The sequence below is a fragment of the Erinaceus europaeus genome, chromosome 15 (assembly GCF_950295315.1).
Source record: "Erinaceus europaeus chromosome 15, mEriEur2.1, whole genome shotgun sequence".
Lineage (NCBI taxonomy): Eukaryota > Metazoa > Chordata > Mammalia > Eulipotyphla > Erinaceidae > Erinaceus > Erinaceus europaeus.
Window position 1 is genome coordinate 29,216,818 of NC_080176.1, and position 23,310 is coordinate 29,240,127.

Below are 23,310 nucleotides of genomic sequence, written 5' to 3' on the forward strand. Positions count from 1 at the left end.
GAGCTGTCTGTCCCACTCCTGGCTCATTCCTGCTGTCTATGGCAACTATGTCTCTGGGCCCACTGGCTTCTCCCTCTTTCTCTCTCTTCTTTTTAAAAAGTTATTTTATTTTTCTAATTTTTTAAATTATCTTTATTTGTTGGGTAGAGATAGCCAGAAACCAAGAGGGTAGGGGGAGATAGACAGGGAGAGAGACAGACCTGCAGCCCTGCTTCACCACTCATAAAACTTTCCCCTTTCAGGACCGGAGGCTTGAACCTGGATCCTTGCACACTGTAACGTGTGCTTAACCAGGTGTGCCACCACCTGACCCCCTCTCTTCCTTTCTTTTATATTTATTTATTTATTTTGGATAGAGTCAGAGAAATAGAGAGGGAAGGGGAAATCGATACCTGCAGACCTGACTTTGCACTTGTGAAGTTTCCCTCCTGCAGGTGGGGGTCAGGGGCTCGAACCCTTAGGGATGGTAGCGTGTGTTCTCTCTACCAGATGAGCTACCGCCCTGCCCCTAGGTCCATCAGTTGTGATTGGAATAATACTACCGAAGAGGAGGTCTCCCTGTACCTTATTATTATTATTTTCCCAGCGTACTCACTGTTCAACTCTGGCTTATGGTAGTTTGGGGGATTGAACCTGGGACTTTGGAGCCTCAGGCATGACAGTCTCTTTGCAGAACCATTATGCTAACTACCCTTACACCCCCCCATGTCTTGTTATGACAGGAAAGAAATCATCTGCTGAGGCCACAGGGGGCTGGAGAATCAGCGTCAGGGTTACTCTGCCAGCAAGTTCTGGGGCGTCCTGCAGAGGTGGAATTGCAAAAGGCACAGGGATCTGAGGGTCTGCAGGAAGCAGCTCAGGCCAGGGGCCGGTACATCCAGTTACTCAGCAACTCTGGGGCTGGCAGGTGGTGGCTTTTGCAGGCCAGCACAGTGTACTGGTGAGCTTTGGGGCTGGGAGAGAGCTCACTTGCTAGTGTCCATGCCTGTGTGGAAGGCTGCAAGTTGGAACCCTGGCACCACACAGGAGAACCACAGCACCAGGAGAAGCTCCAGAAGATGGTGGTGTAGTGTTGTGCCTTCCCCTTTCTTTCTGTCTTTGTCTCTCTTGATTGCTGAAGTGGAAAGAATGAAACAACTGGCCTAGAAGTAGGGGAATCATACATGTGTGAGGCCTCCTTAGGGCAGGAATTTAAAAAAAAAAAAAGAGATGATGCATTTTATGTTCAAAAACTGAGCTGGGAAGGGAGAGTCTGCAGGAGACCTGTAGGAGGTGGGAGGAGGGAAGAGTGCCTGAAAAATGTGCACAAAGGTGGGCTGTGAGGCCAGAGATGGCGACTCAGGGGGGCAGGGGGACCACCCTGAGGCCACTGGGAGGGGCCAGACACTGTGGTCACAAGGACCGGTGGTGGGGGGCAGGGTGGACAGACAGGAATCTCAGAACAGCTGTTGGGGGAAGGAGGGCTTGGAGTACAGTTGAAGGCTCTCATGCAGGTGCCAGGGCTTGAACTTGGGTCACTCACATGACACAACAGGCTCTCTCCCAGATCAGCTATCTTGCTGGCCCTGGGGGGGGGGAGGGGGGTTCAAGCTTTAAAAGGTAGGGAGCACTCACAGAGCAACCTGCCCCGTTGCACCTGGCTATCATGTGACACCCGAGGGGACCCAACTGGGGGCCTCAGGGCCTGACCCTACACTTACAGGTGGCAGAAGGTGGAGGGGGTATATCCCCCACGGATCAGTCTCAAGGGGGCTCTCGCCAGTATTGACCCCCACCTCCCTACCAGGAAATGGAACCTGGAGGCGCTATTTCAGGAGCTGTTGACTCGTTGCCTGGCAACCCTGGTAGAGCCCGGGTCACTCAGTGTGGTGGCCTGGGTGGAGCCCACCACACATGACCCCGGCCAAGCCAGCCACCCCCTCCCACAGCCAGGAAATCCCTCTACCTGGTGGACCAGCTCAGACCCCCACGTCTCCCTGAGACAGGTTCCACGTTTTGCCCTGAACCCCAAGCTCCTGAGAGGCAGGATTAGCCAGACAGTGAACAATGGTCCCTTTCCCCAAATGCCACAGGCACTTTGTCTTCCTCTATTTTTATCTTTTATAAAAGACTTATTACTGATGAGCAAAAGAAAGGAGGAGGAATAAGAGAGGAGAAAGAAGGAATAAGAGGAGGGGCAAGGAAGGAGGGAGGGTTGAGGAGGAGAAGCAGAGTCACTCTGGCACATGTGATGCTGGGGATCAAACTTAAGGCCTCATCCTTGAGAGTCCAACACTATCCACTATACCCCCACTGGGGTATCATCAAATTAAAAAAAATTTAACGAAAGAGATAAAGAGGGCAGGGTAGATAGCACAATGGTTATGCAAAGACTTTTGCGCCTAAGGCTCCAAAGTCCCAAGTTCAATCTCCTGCACCACCATAAACCAAAGCTGAGTGAGAGAGGGAGGGAGAGAAAGAGAAAGACAGAGAGACAGAGACTTGAGCTCTGCTCAGCTCTGGCTTTCTGGTGGTGCTGGGAACTGAACCTGGGATCTTGGAGCCTCAGGCAGAGGAGAGTGTTTTGCAGAACCACTGTGCTGTCTCCCGAGCAGTGTTGAAGCTCAAACATGGGAACTCATGCCTGAAGGTCCAGAGCTCTGGCCGCTGTGCCACCTGCTGGGCCGCCTTTTAATTTCTTAAATCCAGTGCCAGGGTTTAGACCCCACCTGAGCTCTCCCACGGAGCCACTTCCTTCACCCAATTTGCATTTTACTCTTGAGAGAGAGAAGGGGCTAGGCGGTAGTAGCACAGCAGGTTAAGCGCAATGGCACAAAGCACAAGGACTGGTGTAAGGATTCTGTTTTGAGCCCCCAGCTCCCCACCTGCAGGGGGTCACTTTGCAGGCAGTGAAGCAGGACTGCAAGTGTGTCTGTCTTTTCTCTCCCTGGCTTTCCTTCCTCTCTCGATTTCTCTTTGTCCTATCCAATAGTAACAACGGCAACAATAACAAGGGCAACAAAATGGGAAAAATGGCCTCTGGGAACAGTGGGTTTGTAGTGTAGGCATTGAGCCCCAGCAATAATCCTGGAGGCAAAAAAAAAAAAAAAAGAGAGAAACACACACACACACACACCAAAGCACCCACAACTCCACCATCCAAGGGGAGGAGTCTGGGGCTTCACAAAGGGAAGCAGATGCCTCGCTGCAAAGCCACCCCCAGCCCTGTCTGGCCCAGCTCACCCCTTCTCTCTCATGGACAACAGAACACCCCAGCCCACTCCTCGCCTCCTTGCACCTTCCCTCCAGAGACCCCAAGCACTCGGCTTCCCTATTTTCACACAAACATTCAGGAAGGCCCCTTAGGCCACCCCTGGACAAGGTCCTCAGCGGGTCACTGCCCACCACACAGCCCTTAACCCTGCCTGGGACCCTGCCTGTGAGTTACCTCCCCCACCCAACCCCCGTTGGCCCCGCAAGGCCTGGGCTCCTGCTCTGTTCCCTGCAGCCAGACACTCTTCCTGGGAATGACCCCAAATTCTCACTCTTGGTCTGCAGCTCTATAGGCTCAGGGGGAACTGGCCTGGCCTCTTATGTCTCCCCAATTCCCAGAGGAGAGATTCTGAGACTCTTGTGGGGGGGACCATGGCTCAGCCACCCCCCCCCCCCCACCTCCACTCCATGGCTGAGTCAGCCCCAGGGTACATTCTCCGCCAGACAGCCACACAGGAAACTGGATCTGTTTACTTGTGGATTCCGAGCCCAGCAGAGCGAGGCCTCATGCAGGCCAGTCCTGGGCAACCTGGGCACTGAGCCCTGGTCAGGGAAGCCCTGTCTGTACCCCACCCCGATAAGAAGTGGAGGTGGGGAGCAATTTCAGGTAAACCTGCCCAGTGAATATACACAGTGAGCCTTCAGGTTTATAAACCAGATGGACCAAAGAGGAAGAGGAAGATGGCAAGGGCTTGACTTGTGGGGAACTCTCTATAAGCAACCCCCATTCCTACCAAAGAGGGAGGGGCTGGGCCAGAAGTTCAGGAGGAGGAGGAGTGCAGGACTTGTCCTGATTTCAATTCCTGGAGCCACCAATGATGGAACAGTGGTCTGCTCTCTCAGTTGAAAAAAAAGAAAATTGGGGGTCGGGTAGTGGTGCACCTGGTTAAGCACATATAGTATGAAGCAAAAGGACTCATGCAAGGAACTAAGTTCATGTCCCTGCTCCCCACCTGCAGCAGGGATGCTTCATGAGCAGTGAAGAAGCAGGTCTACGGGTTTTTCTCTTTCTCCCTCTCTATCTCCCCTCCCCTCTCAATTTCTTGGTCCTGTGGGGGGGAAAAAAAAGGAAAAAATGGTCACCAGGATCAGTGGATTTGTAGTGCAAGCACTGAGCCCCAGCGACTGGAGGCAAAAACAAAACAAAATTAAAAAAAACAAACAGTAGAATGGTGATGCAAAAAGGCTTTCATTTTTTAGGCCCCCAGGTCCCAGGTTCAGTCCCCAGCACCACCTCCAGCCAGAGCTGGACAGTGTTCTGGTTAAAAGCTGGACAGTGTTCTGGTTAAAACAGGCATGTGGCACAAAGTGCAAGGACTGGCGGAAGGATCCCAGCTCGAGCCTCCGGCTCTCCACCTGCAGAGGAGCTGCTTCACAGGCGGTGAAGCAGGTCTGCAGGTGTCTGTCTTTCTCTCCCCCTCTCTCCATTTCTCTCTGTCCTATCTAATAATGACAACATCAATAACAACAACAATTAAAAAAAGACAACAAGGGCAACAAAAGGGAAAAAAAAAAAACAGGAATCACCCAAACAGCATTCAATCCCCGGTGTTTCACTCAAGAAAGAGCAAATGGCCCAGGAGGTTAACTCCGTGGACAAGTGTTGGGTTCTCAAACATGAGGCCCTGAGGCTGACCCCTGGCATCATATAAAGAAGAATCACTCTCTGGTTATAGTTCTCTCGTTAATAGTTATCTTTTGGGAGTCGGGCGGTAGCACAGCGGGTTAAGCGCACATGGCGCAAAGCACAAGGTCTGGCGTAAGGATCCCGGTTCCAGCCCCTGGCTCCCCACCTGCAGGTGAGTAGCTTCACAAGCGGTGAAGCAGGTCTGCAGGTGTCTTTCTCTCCCCCTCTCTGTCCTCCCCTCCTCTCTCCATTTGTCTGTCCTATCTAACAATGATGACATCAATAGCAACAACAATAAAATAAGGGCAACAAAAGGGAATAAATACATAAATATAAAATAAAATATTTTTAAAAATATCTTTTTTTTTTTTTTTTGCCTCTAGGGTTATTGCTTGGGCTCAGTGCCTGCACTACAAATTCACTGCTCCTAGAGACTATTTTTCTTCCTTTTTTGTTGTCCTTATTGTTGTCATTATTGCTGTCATTGTTGGATAGGACAGAGAGAAATGGAGAGAGGAGGGGAAGACAGAGAGGGGGAGAGAAAGATAGACACCTGCAGACCTGCTTCACTGCTTGTGAAGTGACTCCCCCCCACAGGTGGGGAGCCGGGGGTGGAGCTGGGATCCTTGTGCCCGTCCTTGCTCTTTGCGCCATGTGTGCCTAACCCTCTGTGCTACCGCCCAGCCTCCAATTTTTTTTTTTTTTAATTTTTCCCTCCAGGGTTAGTGTTGGCGCTCAGTGCCTGCACTACAAGCCCACTGCTCCTGGAGGCTATTTTTTTTCCATTTTGTTGCCCTTATTGTTATTTTTGCCATTGATGTTGTTGTTGGATAGGACAGAGAGAAGTCGAGAGAGATGGGGAGATAGAGAGGGGGAGAGAAAGACAGACACCTGCAGACCTGCTTCAGTGCTTGTGAAGCGACCTCCCTGCAGGTGGGGAGCCAGGGGCTCAAACTGGGATCCTTACGTGTGTCTTTGTGCTTTGCGCCACGTGAGCTTAACCCATTGTGTTACTGCCTGACCCCCAATAAGTATCTTTATAATGTTTATCTGGATCATCTTTATGGTCTGGGAGTGAAGAGCTAGCTGAATGAGTAATACTCATGTTTTGGTGTCCCTAGGTTCAGTCCCCTGCACCATGGACAGCTACCAGGGAGCCCATGGATGGTGGAGCAGGGCTGTGGGGACTCTCCTCTCTCAGCACCATGCACAGCACCCAGGGAACTCCATGGATGGTGGGGCAGGGCTGTGGGGTCTCTCTTCACTCAGCACCATGGACAGCACCCAGGGAACTGCACGGGTGGTGGTGGGGGTCTCTCCTCTCCCAGCACCATGGACAACACCCAGGGAACTGCATGGATGGTGGGGCAAGACTGTGGGGTCTCTCATCTCTCAGCACCATGGTCAGCACCCAGGAAGAGCTTAGTTCATGGCTGTGCAATGCTGTGGTCCCTTGCCCTCTCCCCCTCCAAGAATACACAGTATCAAACAAGCCAACGCAATTGAAGACAGGTCTGCAGTGGGCTCACAGCTGAAGATGGCACTGAAAGATGAGGACCCTCCCCACTGGGTGTCTGGGTCTGGCAGGACTGTGAGCCTGCTGCCCACCACACCCCAAGGCTGTACCCTGCCCACACACTCAACTGCAGGACAATGCCAGGGATCCAGCAGGTACTTTGAGATGGAAGTCCTCCCAACTGAGCCTCCTTTCTGTGCCCTGAGGGCTTTGCCCGCAGATGGTGGGGCATTTGTGAGGACTACATATTGTCATCAGCCATGGTGACCTTGGCAACCCCCACATACAACACAGAGATGAATAGCTTGCTGGCTAAGAGGAGGAGGAAGATGGAGCAGAGGATGACATTGCAGGGAGCTGGTGAGAAACAGCATGGCTGGGACTGTCCTGGTTTGGACATTAGACATTCAGCAGCCCCACCCCCTAGAGAAGAACTGTCAGTTCTGACAGGTCTGAAGCCTCAGAGTGGGCTGGACAGTCCCTCCTAGTGCTAATGAGACATAGGAGGAGGGGAGACAGCTTAGCTGGTTGAGCGCAGGGCTTGTGAGCCCAAGGCTCCTAGTTTGATCCTCAGTGTTGCCCTGTGCTGGAGTGGTGCTGTGGGCTCATTCTCATATGACAAGTGAAGTGAATCAAGTCTGGAAAAATAAAATGGAATACAAGCCGAGGGCCTGCAGGAGGGCTACTCAGGGCCCCCACCCCCCTGCAGCCTCCTTCCAGCTGGGGCCAATGCAGGTGGAGCAAAACACAGGCTGTGACCTCCGGCCAGGTCCCCACTGCTGGATACCAAGTTGGCAGCTTGAAGTAGACCTCTAACCCCTGGAGTCTTCCAGCTGCCAAGCCAAGAGCTGGGGCTGCAGCTTCTTGGGAGGCCTGGCCTGCTCAATCCTGCCCGATGTCTGTACCCTGCACCCACCCCATGCCACCCCCGCCCGGAAGAGCCTGGAGCCAGGAAGGAGTGTGAATCTCCACTCTTTGCAAGCTGGGCAACCCCAGGCATGTCCTGTGCCTCCCTGTCACCACCTCTGTCTCTCCCTGCAAAATGGTGGCCCCACACAGTAGACAGAACACTAGGCTTGCACATGTGAGGTCTCCAGTTTGACCCCCACCAGTGCATGTGCCAGAGTGACACTCTGGTCCTCTCTTGTGTTAATTAATGAACCTTAAAAAAAAATTGTGGTTCAGGCGCAGTGGACTCTCAAGCTTTGGACTCTCAAGCATAAGGTCCCAAGTTTGATCGCTGGCAGCACATGTGCCAGTGATGTCTGGTTCTTTCTCTCTCCTCCAATCTTTCTCACAAATAAATAAAATATTTAAAATTAAAAAAAGAAAACCCTCATTAAAAAAAAAGTTGGGGCAGGGGTAGGGGTAGATAGCATAATGGTTATGCAAACAGACTCTCATGCCTGAGGCTCCAAAGTCCCAGGTACAATCCCCTGCACCACCATAAGCCAGAGCTGAGCAGTGCTCTGGTTAAAAAAAAAAAAAAAAAAAAAGTTGAGGAGGGGAGATAACACAATGGTTCTGCAGAAGACTTTCAAGCCTAAGGCTCTGAGGTCCCAGGTTCAATTCCTGGCAGCACCATCAGGCAGAGTTCTGGTAAAAAGTAACTTAAAATTTTTTTTCAGGGAGTCAGGCGGTAGCGCAGCAGGTTAAGCGCAGGTGGTGCAAAGCGCAAGGACCGGCGGAAGGATCCCAGTTCAAGCCTCTGGCTCCCCACCTGCAGGGGAGTCACTTCACAGGCGGTGAAGCAGGTCTGCAGGTGTCTCTCTTTCTCTCCTTCTGTCTGTCTTCCCCTCCTCTCTCCATTTCTCTCTGTCCTATTCAACAACAATGACATCAATAATAACTACAACAATAAAACAAGGGCAACAAAAGGGAATAAATATTAAAATTTTTTCCCTAATTTCTCTCATTTTATATTACTACCCTAAATCAAAACCAGAAAATATAGTATAAAATCTAAAAACATCAGCCATGCATATAGATTCATAAATCCTTATTAAGGTGAGGAAGACAGTATAAGCGTTCTGCAAAAGACTCTCCTGCCTGAGGTTCTGAAGTCCCAGGTTCAATTCCCAGCACCATTAGCAAGAGCTGAGCAGAGCTCTGGTTTCTTTCTGTCTCTCTCATTCAAATCAATAAACAATATTAACATTTAATCAGTATTTAAAGAAGAGAAGGAGAAAGTAGAATAAAAAGGAGAAGAGTGGGAGAAAGAAGGAAAAGTGACCTGAGAAGTGGTGTAGTGGTTAGAGCTTTGGATTTAAGAAAAGGAAGGGGGGCTGGGGAGATAGCATAATGGTTCTACAGAAGACTTTCATGCCTGAGGCTCCAAAGTCCCAGGTTCAATCCCAAGCACCAGCATAAGCCAGAGCTGAGAAGTGCCTGGTAGCTCTGTGTCTTTCATCCTCTCTCTCTTTTTTAAAATATTTATTTATTCTCTTTGGTTGCCCTTTTCTATTGTTGTTATTTTTATTTTTTTAAGTATTTCCTTTTTGTTGCCCTTGTTTCCATTGTTGTTGTAGTTATTGTTGTTGATGTCATTGTTGTTGGATAGAACAGAGAGAAATGGAGAGAGGAGGGGAAGACAGAGAGGGGGAGAGAAAGATAGACACCAGCAGACCTGTTTCACCGCCTTGTGAAGCTACTCCCCTGCAGGTGGGGGCTCGAACCAGGATCCTTATGCCCGTCCTTGCGCTTTGCCCCACATGGGCTTAACTTGCTGCGCTACCGCCCGACTCCCTATTGTTGTAGTTATTATTGATGTTGTTGGATAGGACAGAGAGAGGAGGGGAAGACAGAGACGGGGAGAGAAAGATGAGACACCTGCAGACCTGCTTCACCGCTTGTGGAACGACTCACCTGCAGGTGGGGAGCCCGGGGGCTCAAATCGGGATCTTTATGCCGGCCCTTGCACTTCAAGCCACCTATGCTTAACCCGCTGCACTACCGCTAGACCCCTGGCATCTCTCCTTCTAGCTGAATGGGGAAAGTGACTCGGAACAGTGAAATCACATACATACACTCACCCTCTACATCTCTCAGAGGAAGAAGGTGGGGTGCCAGCAGCTAGCGCCCCGCTGGAAGCTTCCCCAGGAAGGGAGGTGCATGAAAGGTGAGGGGGTGGGAGTCTCTGGGCTCCAAGCCGCCAGGTTCTCTGGACCTACATGGCAGCTGGTGACCTCAGCGCCCACAGCCTTGGCAGCCGCTTCTAGATCCTCTAAGGGTCACAGCGGCCAGTGGCTGCCCACTCACCAGCCTGGGGCCAGATGGTGAGGTTTTAAAAAATATTTATCTCAGGAGTCAGGCAGTAGCGCAGCGGTTAAGTGCACATGGCGCAAAGCACAAGGACCGGCATAAGGATCCCGGTTCCAGCCCCCAGCTCCCCACCTGCAGGGGAGTCGCTTCACAAGTGGTGAAGCAGGTCTGCAGGTGTCAAAAATTTTTTTATCTCATGAGCTAGAGAGAGAGAGAGAGAGAAAGAGAGAGAGAAGCAGAGCACCATTCTAGCACATGCAGAGTCAGGGATGGAACCCAGAACCTCATGCTTGAAAGTCCAATACTTTACTTGTTGGTATGCTTCTAAATTCTGTTTCTAAGACCCCTTCTGTTGCATTGCTTGCGTTATAGTCTATTTTCATAATCATTGTTTTCATTGGTTTAATCCCCACTGGTTCGTGCGCTATTTTCCTTCTCCCCACCCCCTATCCTACGTACTTCCTCTTCCTGACACTTCCGCCTCAGGAGATATATAGGACAGAATTGTGATTAGAGATTAGATTGTTGAACTGCATCCCTGCTCGTCAATAAAGATTGAACTGCGTTCCCAGCTCAGCCATGAGTCCCTGTTCATCTGTCTCCCACCCGTGAAACTAGCCCGGCAAATAGCACCTTGAACAGGGACTGGCATTTACCCACTGTGCCCCCTTCCCAGGTGCCATGTGGTATTCCCATGGAGTGTGTGCAATGTGTGTGTGTGTGTCTCTCTCTCTCTCATTAAAACAAAATGGAAGTGGGTGGGGGTAGATAGCATAATGGTTATGCAAACAGACTCATGCTTGAGGCTCCAAAGTCCTAGGTTTAGCTGAGCAGTGCACTGGTAAAATAATTAACAATAATAATAATAAAATGAAATTGAGCTGGGTGGTAGTGACAGTGTCTCTTGACTGTGGGGAGCACAGGTGTGCAGTGAGAGGCTTCCTGTGAGCTCACTGGCGGGACTGGCCCTGAGCACTGTACTCAGGCCCCCAGGAAAGTCAGCAGGAGAGGTGGGGGCTGTGGGCTCCCCAACCAGAGCACTGGGTCGGGCAGGCTTAGAGTGTGCAGTGGTTACATTTGGTTCCCCAATGGTTGGACCTTGGGACCGGGCACACTCCAAATTGTGTGGGGTGTAGGTGAGGGGGAGGTTATTGGGGTTGAGGCTCTTCAAGTGAGAGGGGTGAAGCCATTGGTCATTAGGTGGGGGGTGAAGGATGGGAGGGTGGCCCTGAACCTTTGGCTGTGTCTCCCTGGGGTATGGTCAAAGAGGTGGTCATTGACACCTAGTTCACTTCCACTTTATACTAATGAAAGACAGAGAGAGAGAGAGAGAGAGACAGACAGACAGACAGACAGAGATCAGAGCCCTGCTCAGCTCTGGCTGCTGGTGGTGCTATAGATTGAACTTCAGGCCTCAAAGCCTCAGGTGTGCAAGCTTTTTTGCACAACCATCATGCTATCTCCCCAATCCAAAATATTTATTTATTCTAATGAGAGATACAGAAAGATGAGGTGGGGAGAGAAACACCAGAACCCTACTCAGCTCTGGCTGATGGTGGTGCCGGGGACTGAACCTGGGACTTCAGAGCCTCAGGCAGGAAGTCTCTTGCAGGGCCATCATGCTGTCTCCCCAGCCCCACTTCCCGCCCCCCCCCCCTTAAGATATATTCATCAACACACGTGAGAGACTCAGAGCAGCACTTTGGCACATGGGATGCCGGGGATCAAACTCAGGACCTCACCTGTGTCAGCTTGCAAATCTGATATCCCCCCTCCAATACATAGCGTCTGCAGCCCTGTCCTCGAGGCCCTGACTGCCCCAGGTGGACAGAACCCCGTGCCCTCTCTCTCCTGCACCACAACCCACTCCACATGCTGCCAGCTTCTGCCCTCCCTGCACCTGTCAACCCAAAGCGAGCAACACTGCTGTGACTGCGGGTGACAGACAAGGCCCCAGCTGCTAATGCCAGGTTTCAGATGTCAGCAGCCATCCAAAAGGGCATGCAGTCTAGTGCCCCATGGCCATGTTTATGCCAACAGAGAAGCACATGCACGTTGCTGGGCCCTGTACGCACCCTCGTGTGCAAGAATACCCCCTCCTCCAATAATTGGTTCTCAGCATGCTTCCCTGTCACAAATATTTGATTCAACTGAAGACAGACACAGGCTTTTGATTTCACACACTGAGTGACTAGGGAGGTGGCCCAGTGGTTGAACACAGAACTGGCAAACATCCAGGCCCTGGGTTGGATCTCTGGCACTGCATTCTCCATGGTGGCACTCTGGTCTATTTATTTACTTAGGACAGAGAGAAGTTGAGGGGGAGGAGGACGTGGAGAAAGAGACAGACACCTACAGTACTGTTTCACTATTCATGAAGCTTACCCCCTGCAGGTGGGGGCCGGGGGCTCGAACCCAGGTCTTTGTATACTGCGACATGTGAGCTCTACCAGGTGCACCACACCTCCCAGCCTCTTTGCTCTCTTTCATCAAAAGGATTTCCCTCCTTCCCTGGTAGAGACAGAGAGGCAGAGAGTGAAAGAGACCACAGTGCCAAAGCTTGCTTCAGTGTGGTGGCACTGGGCTCAAACCTGGGCAGTGCAAAGCTGTACTCTGTCCAGGTGAGCTATTCTGCTGACCTCAGTACATTTTTTAATTTTATTTATTCATGAGAAATGATAGGAGAGAAAGAACTAGATTATCACTCTGGTACATGTGCTGCCAGGGATTGAACTTGAGACCTCATGGTTGAGAGTCCAACACCTTATCCACTGACCCACCTCCGGTCCGGACCACCAACTATTTTTCTCCTTCCTTCCTTTTTTTTTTTTTTTTTTTTTTTACTAGAGCCCTGCCTAGCTCTGGCTTATGGTGGTGTGGGGGAATGAACCTGGGAGCCTCAGGCATGAGAGTCTGTTTGTATATCCATTATGCTATCTCCCCTGCCCTATCTTTTAAAAAGTGTCTTAAAATTGTCTTTGTTTATTGGCTAGAAACAGTCAGAAATTGAGGGGGGGAGATCGAGCCAGAGAGACTCCTGCAGCCCTGCTTCGCCACTCACAAAACTTTCCTTCTGCAGGTGGGGATCGGGGGCTCGAACCCAGGTCATTGTGTACTATAACATGTGAGCTCAACAAGGTGCGACTAGTCCCCCCACCCTCTTTCCTTTCTCTTGTGTTCGGTTGCAGGAGCTTCCCTACACTGGGTCCAACCAGTTCAGACAGAGACAGAGCACGGTACTTCAGCTTCCTCAAGGGCGTGCTCGGGGTCAAACCTGGGTCGCAGCATGACAAGGCAGAGAAGCCCTCCCAGGTGAGCTATCTCAACTGACAAACCATAAAAAAATAGTTGTGGGAGTTGGGTGGTAATGCAGCGGGTTAAGCGCATGTGGCGCAAAGCGCAAGGACTGGCATAAGGATCCTGGTTTGAGCCCCCAGCTCCCTGACTGCAGGGGAGTCACTTCTCAGGTGGTGAAGCAGGTCTGCAGGTGTCTGTCTTTCTCTCTCCCTCTCTCCATTTCTCTCTGTCCTATCTAACAACGACAGCAATAATAATAACAACTACGACAAAAATTAAAAAAAAGAAAAACCAAAAACCCAAACAAGGGCAACAAAAGGGGGGGGGGACTGTTTTGTGGGGGTGGGGGTGACTCCATTGCAGAGGGCAGCACAGACAACTCTGAGGCCCCAGGTTGAGTCCCCAGCACAGGTAGGGTCTACACCAGAGTGACGCTCTGGTTTTGCTCAATAAATAAATAAGTCCTGAAGATACAATAAATAAGTCCAATAAATAAGTCCTGAAGATACAGTTTAGCATGCTGCTTGGTTCGTGTGGCTGGGCCAGGCCTTCTGAATTCCAGCCTCGTCTCTCTTACCTACGGTCTGTTAGGACACAACTTGTGGGGCTGGGCTGTGGTGTACTTGGTTGGCAACATGTTACCATGTGCAAGCCACCGGTCCCTGAGAGGGGAAGAGATACCTAAGGCAGTGCTGCAGGTGTCTCTTTCTCTCCCTATCTCCTCCTTCCCTCTCAATTTCCCTTTAGTCTGTCAAAGGAGGGAAGGAGGAGAAAGAGACCATCAAAGTCCTGTAGAGGCTCAGAAGAGAATCAGTCCTTCCCAATTGTGACTTCTGATCTTGGAGGTTGACTGTGCCACAGAGCTCAACGGATCCTAAGGCTTGGATGTGCCCCTGAGGTGAGGACAGAGGGTTCCTAGTCTTTTCTACTCATCCCAGAGACATGGATGATGCAAGAATCATGCCAGCCCTGGTGGCTTTCTGGAGGAGGTGATACATTAGGTTTAAGGACTTGACAGCAGGGTTGCTGGACTAAAGTGGGAGCAACCTGGTTTGCTACAACTGTCCAGGATAATTAGTTGCACTGTTCCTGGTTATTATTATTTTTCCTCCAGGGTTATCTGATGGGCTTGGTGCTGGCACTACAAATTCACTGCTCCTAGTGGCCATTTTCTTTCTTCTTACAGGATAGGACATAGAGATTCAGAGAGGAGGGGAAGACAGAGAGGGGGAGAGAAAGACAGACACCTGCAGACCTGCTTCACCGCTTGTGAAGAGACCAACCCCCCTGCAGGCAAGGAGCCAGGGGCTCGAACTGGGATGCTTGAGCAGGTCCTCGTGCTCCTGTGCTCCTGGTTCTTCTCAACAGAATTATTCCCCATCTGGAATGAGTGATTGCAAATTTTATTTACTGCATTGGCTACCTGTCGCCGAAGGAATTATCTCCAAACCTAGTGGTTTGAACTAACAGACTTATATTCCACACAGTTCCTATGGGTGAAGCATTCACATTCACACTTACCCAACAGGGCATTTCTGGTTTAGGGTCACTCTTGAGGGCACAGTCAAGGTGCTGGGTGGGGCTGTGCTCACCAGAGGCCTTCCCCGGATGTGGGGATCTGTTTTCTTTTTGCCTCCAGGATTATTGCTGGTGCTTGGCACTACAAATCCACTGCTCCTGGTGGCCATTTTTTTCCCAGAGAGAAATAGAAAGGTGTGGGGGAAGATAGAGAGAAAAAGAGAGACACCTGCAGATCTGCTTCACTGCTTGTGAAGCTTCCCCCTCCTGCAGGTGGGGGCCAGGGTCTCGAACCTGGATCCTTGTGCTTCGTATTCTGTGTGCTTAACGTAAGGCAGGTGTGCACAGGCTGAGCACCCTAACAGGCCTCAGCCCCTCTCCTCTACTCTGGGCTGCTTGAGCACCCTCACAACATGGCTGCTTCACAATATGGCTGCCAGCCCTTCAAGAAGCAAGAAGGGAGACAGGCAGGGTGGGCAAACGGGAAGAGACAGAAACTGTCTGCCCCTTCATGTCTTCAGCTCAGAAGCCTCCACCACCTTCTACTGAGGAGAGCTCTGCAGATCCCACTTGAAAGTCGTGGAGCTCCAGGGTTATTGCAGGGGGTCAGTGCCTGCACTACGAATCCACTGCTCTTGGAAGCCAATTTTTCTCTTTTGTTGCCCTTGTTATTATTATTGCTGTCGTTGTTGCTGGATAAGACAGAAATGGAGGAGGAAAAGACAGAGGGGGAGAGAAAGACAGATACCAGCAGACATGCTTCACCGCTTGTGAAGCGACCCCCCCACCCCCCGTAGGTGGGGAACCAGGATTCTTATACTGGTCCTTGCGCTTTGCGACACTGCACTACCACCCACCCCTGAACTCCAGCTTTCATAGGCAAGAGTATCAAAGGATTTGGGATGGTTAAAAAAGAAAAGAGCATGTGGGTTCACGTTGGGGCACAGTGCTGGGGAGGGCAGATGGAAGGTCAAGGAGCATTCACAATGCCAGGGGAGCTGTGTGCACCAGGGGCAGGAGTGGCTAGGGGTTCACACTGAGCCAAACATCTGCCCCTCCCCTGTCCCCTTCCCCACAGCAGTCGCCCCCTCCTTCAGGACCAGAAGCCTCTCACTCAGCAGGTGAAGAACATGCCTTCCCACTGGATGGAAACTCTGTCCCCAACCACAGTGAGGACATACTGCAGGGTCACTGCTCCAACAAACATGCCACTTTACACCCAGGCTGTAGTCACTCACAGCCTGCACCTGACACATCTTTTTCTTTTCTTTTTTTTTTGGGGGGGAGGGGGCTCTGCATCGTTACATATGGGCAAGTCCACTGTTACCAGGCTAACTTTTTCATTCTTATTCCAAATAGAGACAGAGGGAAGCAGAAAGACACCAGAGCTTCTCCTGGTGGTATGACACTCCCATGTGGTGCTCAGGCTCAGACCTAGTTACACCACCAAGGCACATGCCCTCCTGGATGAGTTATCTTCCAGCCTTGAAAGATGAGACTTCTTTATTTATTTGAAGATTTATTTTATGAGAGAAATACCCGAGCACTTCTCAGCTCTGGTATAAGGTGATTTTGTGGGTTGAACCTCTGGCTTCTGGTGCCTTTAGGCATGGGGGGAGGGGTGGCGCCAGTGATCAGAGGGAGCTGTCTGGGCTTAACTGGAGAAGTGGCCCTGGGAATAGATGGGTAGTAGAGAGTAGTAGAGCCCGTATAACTGCTGGTAGAAAAATGGGGATCTGACACAAGTGAGGAGGGCTGGGTGAACCACACTGAACATCTTGGCTCGGGGGCCCACTGAGGTCTCCCCACCTGCACCCTCGCCCTGATCCACCTTTGCACCCCCCCCCCCAGCAGACAGCTGTCCCTTCTACCTAGACTCAGCTCACACTGTACTGCCTCCCCCAGGAAGCCTTACTTGCTTGCATCTCTCAGGAATCCTAGAGTATTTGGAGTGACTCTATCTGTGAGTGTGAATGGGGACCTTGAAGGGCTCCCTAGTGCCAGACTTTTCAAATCCACACACCCCTATCCTCCCAAGTTGCAGTTGGCGCTGGGCCAGCTTACCCAAGGGCATTTATTCTTCCAGTTATCCATGGAGCTGATGGTGGTACAGGACTAGCTGAAGGGTTTGTCAGGTTTTGTCTCTGGAAGTTCTCAAAGTAGAGGCCAAGGGACTTGTCCAAGGTCACACAGCCAGGGCACAGCAGCCCTCTTGGCCTTTCCCTAAACTGCACTCAAACATTAGCCCCAGCTCAATGCACTCAGGACGAATTTCCTAGAATTGTCAGTCTTTCTAGCGGAAACAGTTCGGTGTGGAATCATGACCTTGCTTATGCCCCTCGTGTGCACTGGCCTCTCAGCGACACCTCTGCTCTTGGCTCCTGGAGGGCGGGACATCCAAATCTGTGAAATTTGGGGCGATGCTGAGGTGTCACCAGGCCAGGTTCAAACCCCAGCCCTGCCCCTTCTGTGTAACCCTAAGAGATGTGCAAGTCCGCCCCCTACCCCGCCAATTTCCACATCTATAAAACAGGAACCAGTCATAGCCCGTCTAAGTGGGCTCGGTGACTTCTCTCGGCCTGGGGCTGACCCCCACCTTCACCTGAGGATTGCTGGGGTCTGGCCACACCTGGGGCCATCTGATCCCCCCACCCACCCCGGCCCCCAGTCTCCGGGCAGGTGCACCTCCAGTACAAGCCCCCTGAAGCTGGGGGAGAGGGAGGGAGACTCTTCGCCTTCCCATTGGCTGCACGTCCCCCAGGGCTGCAGCGGTGAGTCCTGATTGGCCTGTGGTGTGCTCGGCTACAGCCGGGACTCCTGATTGGCCGCTGATGGTCTCATCCCCTGCACCAGTGATTGGTGGAGGCACCGTCATGTGACTCAGCTCCTCTCAATGAGAAGAGGAAGTGTGTGCAGGAGGGGGGCGTGTGCGTGGAAAGGTTTCTCTGCAGGACATGCTGGAGGCCGCAGCAGCCCTTTCCCTCCCCTGGGGCTGCAGCGTGCGTGCGTGCGTGTGTGTGTGTGTGTGCGTGTGCGTGTGTGTGTGTGTGTGTGTGCGCGCGCGCGTGTGCGTGTTGAGGTCACAGCGACCCTCCAAGGACGGCCTCACAGAAGGAACATCCTGACACATGCCTTTAGTTTAACCAAGCCCCCAGCAGCCTGACTCTCCTCACTCAAAGTCCCAGCTTCTTGGAATGGGTCTGGGGTTTGGTATCCGTAGCCTGAGGCCTCCTGCCATTCCATGGTCACGTCTTCCTGGGATTATGCCCATCACCACGATGGAGGAGGGGGAGAGCCTGAGCTCCGCTGAGCACTCAGGGAGGACTTCCTGGAGGAGAGGAGGCTGAAAGGGAACTTGCAAAGAATGAGAAGGTGGCAATGGATGTAGGGCAACATTTCAGACCTGTAGAACAAAGGGCTGAAGGCAGGACATGCGGAAGGTGTGTGAATAGGTGCTAAAACCGTGTTGGGGGGGGGTGTCATGAGAAATAAGGGGGGAGGGGAAGAACAAGAGATAGGTAGTTGGATAAGGGTGAGGTCTTCTGCCAGGCACCTCAGGTTCTGCACAGGGTGGCAGGGGGAGCTCTGTGGCCTGCCTTGATTCTGCCCACCAGTTCCACACTTAAAATAATTGGACCCAGCAGGCATTCAGACCTCTGCCTCAGGCGCCAGGTGGAAGCTGCCAAGAGCCAGGACAGGGGTGCTGGACTATGCCGGTCCAGGTGTGATCCCACCTGCCTCTTCCAGAGGAGGCTCTGGCTGAAATCTAGGCCACTGGGAGCATGAGCAAGACATCCATGAAACCACCAGTCACTAAGTGCCTACAGAGTGCTCATGAAGTGTGCTGGAGAGAGGACCTGGTTCAAGGCCCAGTTCTGTCTCTCCCCGGCAGTGACCTTGTGGCAGCCAGTCCCCTTCTCCTCAAAATGCCAAATCCAGGGGGTGAAACTGATGGCAGCTCTTTGCCCTCTGGTCCTGTGGGGATGAGAAGGTGCACAAAGAATCCTCAGAGGACTGGTTCTGATCTAGGCAGGAGACCCAGACGACACCACAGATGAAGTTGAGAAGCAACGAAAGGTGGCCAAGGGAGACAAGGAGGGGCCAGCATGGCATTCCTGTCAAAGCTGAAGCCCACAGAACGATATAGAAAGCCAGGAGGAGGGGCTAAGCGGTGACGCAGCTGGCTGAGCACACACACTACAGTGCACAAGGACCCAGGTTCAAGCCCCCCTGGTCCCCACTTGCAGGGGGGAAAGCTTCATGAGTGGTGAAGCAAGGCTGCAGGTGTCTGTCTTCTCCCTCTCCCTTCCCAATTTCTGTCTTTATCCATATATATATATATATATGCCTGGAGGCTCCCTTCTGGAACTTTCTAGAACTTTTTGCACAGTTGCTGTGACTATAGAGGGGCTGGACTCAAGTATCGAGTATGGGCCCTGTTCGCAGCCTCTGAACCTAAGCTGGAAAGATGCAGATTCAAAGCCAGGCTCCACCACCTCCCATGTGCCCTTGAGTGAGACACCTAGCCCTTGGGCCCTGGATCCATTCTTTGTGAAGCAGGGGCGATACCTAATCCACAGAGTTGTACTGTCACATTATGTAGGATCAGAGGGACTAGGACACCCCTCCCCGCCACACTTCCTATCTCGAATATTCCTGCTCAAAAGCTTTAGCCTCCTATGCCACCTTCGACAAGAAGCCCTTCAGATTCCCTCTTCTACCCCAGAGACTCTTGCCTTGAATGGACCCTGCTGTTTCCTTCTTTCTCACTGGGCACTGAGCTATGAAGGAGCCAGGTCACGCTGGCAGGTGAGTTCAGGAGCTCTCAGACTCAAGTCACACCCCTACACCGAGAGTGAGGAACCAATCAATGTCATTTCCTTCCTCAAGCCTGCACCCCAGGTAGACGGACAGGAGTGGGTAGGATGGAAGCAGGGAGGCCATGACTCAGTCTGCTGGGGGTGGACAGCCAACTTCCAGGGAGCTGTCTCCAGATCAGAGGACTGCACAGGAATTTCCTGAGGGCAGAGGGTTAGGCAGAGATGGTGGATAAAGCGAACCCCAAAGATTGGGGGTGTAGAGGAGGTGGGAGAAGGGACAGTGGAGGTGGAGGTCACCAGTCTTGGTTGGAGTGTGGCTAAAGGCAAGGTGAGAGTTCTGGAACCAGTTCCCAGAGGCCTCAAATACTGTTCGAAGCAGCCCGGGAAGGGGCGCAGTGGAAACAACACAGATTCTCAAACATGAGACCCCAAGTTCGATCCCTGATGTTGCATGTACAAGAGTGACACTTAGCTTTCCCTCCTCTCTCTCTCTCTCATTAATAAATCTTGAAGGAAAAAAACCATGCCAAGGACTCATGCCTAGGGAGAGTGACTGGAAAACTTCAGAGGGACAGCTCAGTCTCCCAGGGGTGGGGTGTGGGAGTGCGTGTGGTGGCGGTGGTAGGGGGTGCTGAAGAATTTTGGGCAACAGTAAGCTGGGGTGGGTAAGAATGGGAACAACCACAGGATGTGGGGAATCCCAAAGGACCCAAAGTCTTACCTGGATGACCAAGTACTAAAATCAGTTTCAAAGTACCCCCACTCCCACATCACCCCCACCCCCATGTGTGAGAGCCTGAGGAGGAAGACGAGGGACCCTGCTAGGGTCACTGGGACAATGAGCAGGACCTGTAGTCAACCCAACCTGCCCCCCCACCCCCTAAGTCTGGGCCCTGGGCTTTGCCTCTAGCTTGACAAGTGAACTCTGACTTGGCTTCTTACTTAGCCAGCCCCTGGGGACAGAATGACCTTTGACCCCTGAGTCATCTTGAGACTGGACTGGTCACCTGGGCCTCAGATCATCCAACCCCCACCCCATGTCTGGAGGAGAGGAAGAAGGTGGGGGGGCAGGGGCTCCCCCCCTGCCCACCTAGGTGGCCAGAGAATGGGTGTGTGGAGGGGGGAAGGTAGAACGGGGCTGGTCCCTCCAATAAGGGGCAAGGGCAGGGGGCACTGGCTGTCTGTGCTTGGCCAAGAAGCCCCCAGATGCCCCTTCCTTGCAGCACCCAGGCCGAGCTCGGCTGCAGCCTGAGTCATCATCTCAGTTTGAGTGGGAGCCAGTCAGGGGGGCTGCCTGGAGCCAAGGCCAAGGGTTGGCAAGCCCAAGCTGTTTTCTCTTCCTTCCAGTCCTGGAGCCCCCAGATGGGCTAAGGAATGGGGGGCACCGAGGCTGAGGGTGTGCTGGTAGATGAAGGACAGGGAGAGCTGTCAATAGCCAGCAGGGGTTTTATTTGGGGGGGGGGGTGTGGGCAGGGATCAGAACTGGAGCAGCCTGGAGCTTTTGTTTTCAAATGACCTGTTTAATAATTACCTTTGCAGTCTGAAGAGCCAGCCCCCCCTCCCGGGAGCCAGGCGACTTGGGGGGGTGGACTGCAACCCTGCTGAACCCCACAGAGCAGCCGGGAGAAGAAAATAAACAAGATACCGCGGATCTCACACACAATGGTGGGACCCAGCTCCCCCCAAAACACACATCAAAGTGAGATTTTTTTTCTTTTCTCTTTTTTTTTTTTTTCCTTCGGGTAAGAACTTTCACAGTGGCTGAGATGAATGGTTCCCTGCATCCAGGAGCATTCTCCCTTCTCCCTTAGCCCCCAGGAGGGTGATCAGTAAAAGGGGAAGGAGGGGGGCCCAACCTGGGTGTGTGCATTGTATGTGATTTTAACATTAACCTTGACCAGTAATAGATTGATTCATTCCCAGGCTTCTCCGGCGTCGTCCCCCCCCAACCCCCCAGGCAAAATCCAGCCGCCACCAACTTCATCCAGTTTCATTAGTCACAATGGTGGACAAACAAGGGCGTTAAGTTACAGGGGCTGGCGAGTACTCAGACTCCGGCGGACTCTTTAGAAGAAGAGAGAGAAGAGAGATGGAACAAGCAAGCAACTACCGTAATCCAAGCACCCACCCGGCTCCCCCAAGTCAGGCCCTGGCAAAACCTAACTTGAGGTTTCTTCCTCTCCCCTTTTTTTTTTTTGTTTTTCTTTCTTTCTCTCCCCCACCCCACAGGCCTTCCAACTATTTTTTTCTCCCTGCAGCATCCAAGCAGGGTCTCAAGGTGAAGCTATAAACATGTCAGCTCCTCCCCCTTTTTCTGGGGTTCAGCACCCCGCTGTCCCTGCCCCCCACAACCCCCAGCCCGGGGAGGGGGGTGGCGAGAACCTCTTCTGCAGCTCACCCCGGAGCCCACGGGCACCGACACCCATAGGTGCTCCCCTGATTTTCCTGCTGGTGTGTGTGTGTTGGGGGGGTGGCTGATCTTCTGAACCTCTCTTCCCCCCCGCCCCCCAACACCACCCAGCCATGTTGGGGGGGGCGCCCCGGCCGTGGGCAATGGGGGAGGGGGTTGCGAGTTTGTTTTTTCCACACCTGTTTTCCATTCATTCATTCACTCATCCATTCATTCGTTCGTTCGTTCGTTCATCCATTCTCAGCTCGGGCCCTGCAGCCACCAGGGTCCAGAAATCTCGCGGGGGTGGGGAGGTGGGGGTGCAGAGGCGGGGAGACGGCGGGGGGGGCGGCCCCCCAGCCCGGGCTGGATGTTGGGGGAGTGGGTGGGGGCGGTGAAGGTGGTGGGGGCGGCGGCCGGGGAGATGAGGGGTGCCCCCCACCAACCCCCAAGTTGCGCTCGCGGCCGCCCGCGCCCCTTTGTCTGGCGACCGCGCTCACCTGGTCTTGGAGGACAGGAAGGCGAGCTTGATGAGGCCGTAGGTGAAGAGCGGCAGGCTCTCCCTGGCGACGCTGGCGACTTGCAGCCGGTGCTCCAGGATGTGGAGTTCCATCGTCCGCCCGCCCGCACCCGCGGCGGCTCATCGGCGGGCCCCCCCCCCCCGCCCCCTGCGCCCCGCCGCCCCGAGCGCCCCGGACAGCACAGAACAGCACAGCACAGCCGGCCGGGCCCCGCGCTGCGGCCGCGCGGGACAAAGGGGAGGCCGCGGCGGGCTGCGGCGGCGGCGGCTGTGGCGGGCGAGGGCGGCAGCGCGGGGAGAGGGGCGGCGCGCGGCCCCGGCGCTGAGAAGCAGCTGGTGTTCGCTGGAACAAACAACTTGCCACTCAAACGCCGGCCCGCGGCGCATGCGCGGCCGCGCGGGGGCTGCCGGAACTTGTAGTTCAAAGTCCCGCCCCTCCTTCTCGGTGGCGGCTGATGTCAGGGGCCGACCGGGTGCACTGGAAATGTGGCTGCGCTGTGCCCGGCGGGGCTCGGAGTGGGGGTGGGAGCTATAAGGCCGACCTTTGCAGCCAGCCACACTGCACTGTGGCTCCGAGTTCCGGACTGGGCTCTTTTTTTTTTTTTTTTTTTGAATGGGAAGGTTGCACAGCGAGTCACCCCGAACCTTAACGGGGAGGCCCAGGTCTGCAACCGGAGAGATGGAGAGAAATCGGTGCGGACCAGTCAGAAGGCCGAGTGTGGGGGGGCGTTGCTGGGGGTAGAGGTGGGGCAGAGATCTGGGAGAGCTTCCTGGAGGAGGGGGAGCCCCCAGGCTGGGTGCCACCGGGAGGGAGGGAGGGAGGCCGGCGCGGCCTTCCAGCTGAAGGAGCGTCCAGCCTGGGGCGCCGGAGCGTGACAGCCCCCGCCGAGCGGTGTTTGGCTTTGCTGGAGCGGAAAACACGGCCGGGCGGCCGGGGAGGCGAAGAGATAAGGCGACAGCCTGGGGTCATGTATGCGGGGTCCGAGCCTGCAGTAGTCCCCTCCCCCCCGGGAAGTTGCGGGGGGGCGGCTCTTCTGTTACTGGGTGATGGGTTGGACCTTTCTTAGGTGAAAAGTGACTGGTGCCTTGCTGCCCTCTGGCAGTGATTTG

The 23,310-nt window shown here is 53.3% G+C and overlaps 1 protein-coding gene across 1 annotated transcript in view; it reads right to left on the reverse strand.

Moving 5' to 3' along the window:
• The window catches only part of CASTOR2 (cytosolic arginine sensor for mTORC1 subunit 2), a 36,999-nt gene extending 14,580 nt beyond the window's left edge, over positions 1 to 22,419 (reverse strand). Inside the window, exon 1 of the mRNA XM_007517973.3 lies at positions 22,181 to 22,419. Within this exon, the coding sequence (XP_007518035.1) occupies positions 22,181 to 22,293 (113 nt within the window). The 5' untranslated portion in view covers positions 22,294 to 22,419. The remainder of the gene's footprint in view (positions 1 to 22,180) is intronic.
• Positions 22,420 to 23,310: the final 891 nt, after the last annotated feature.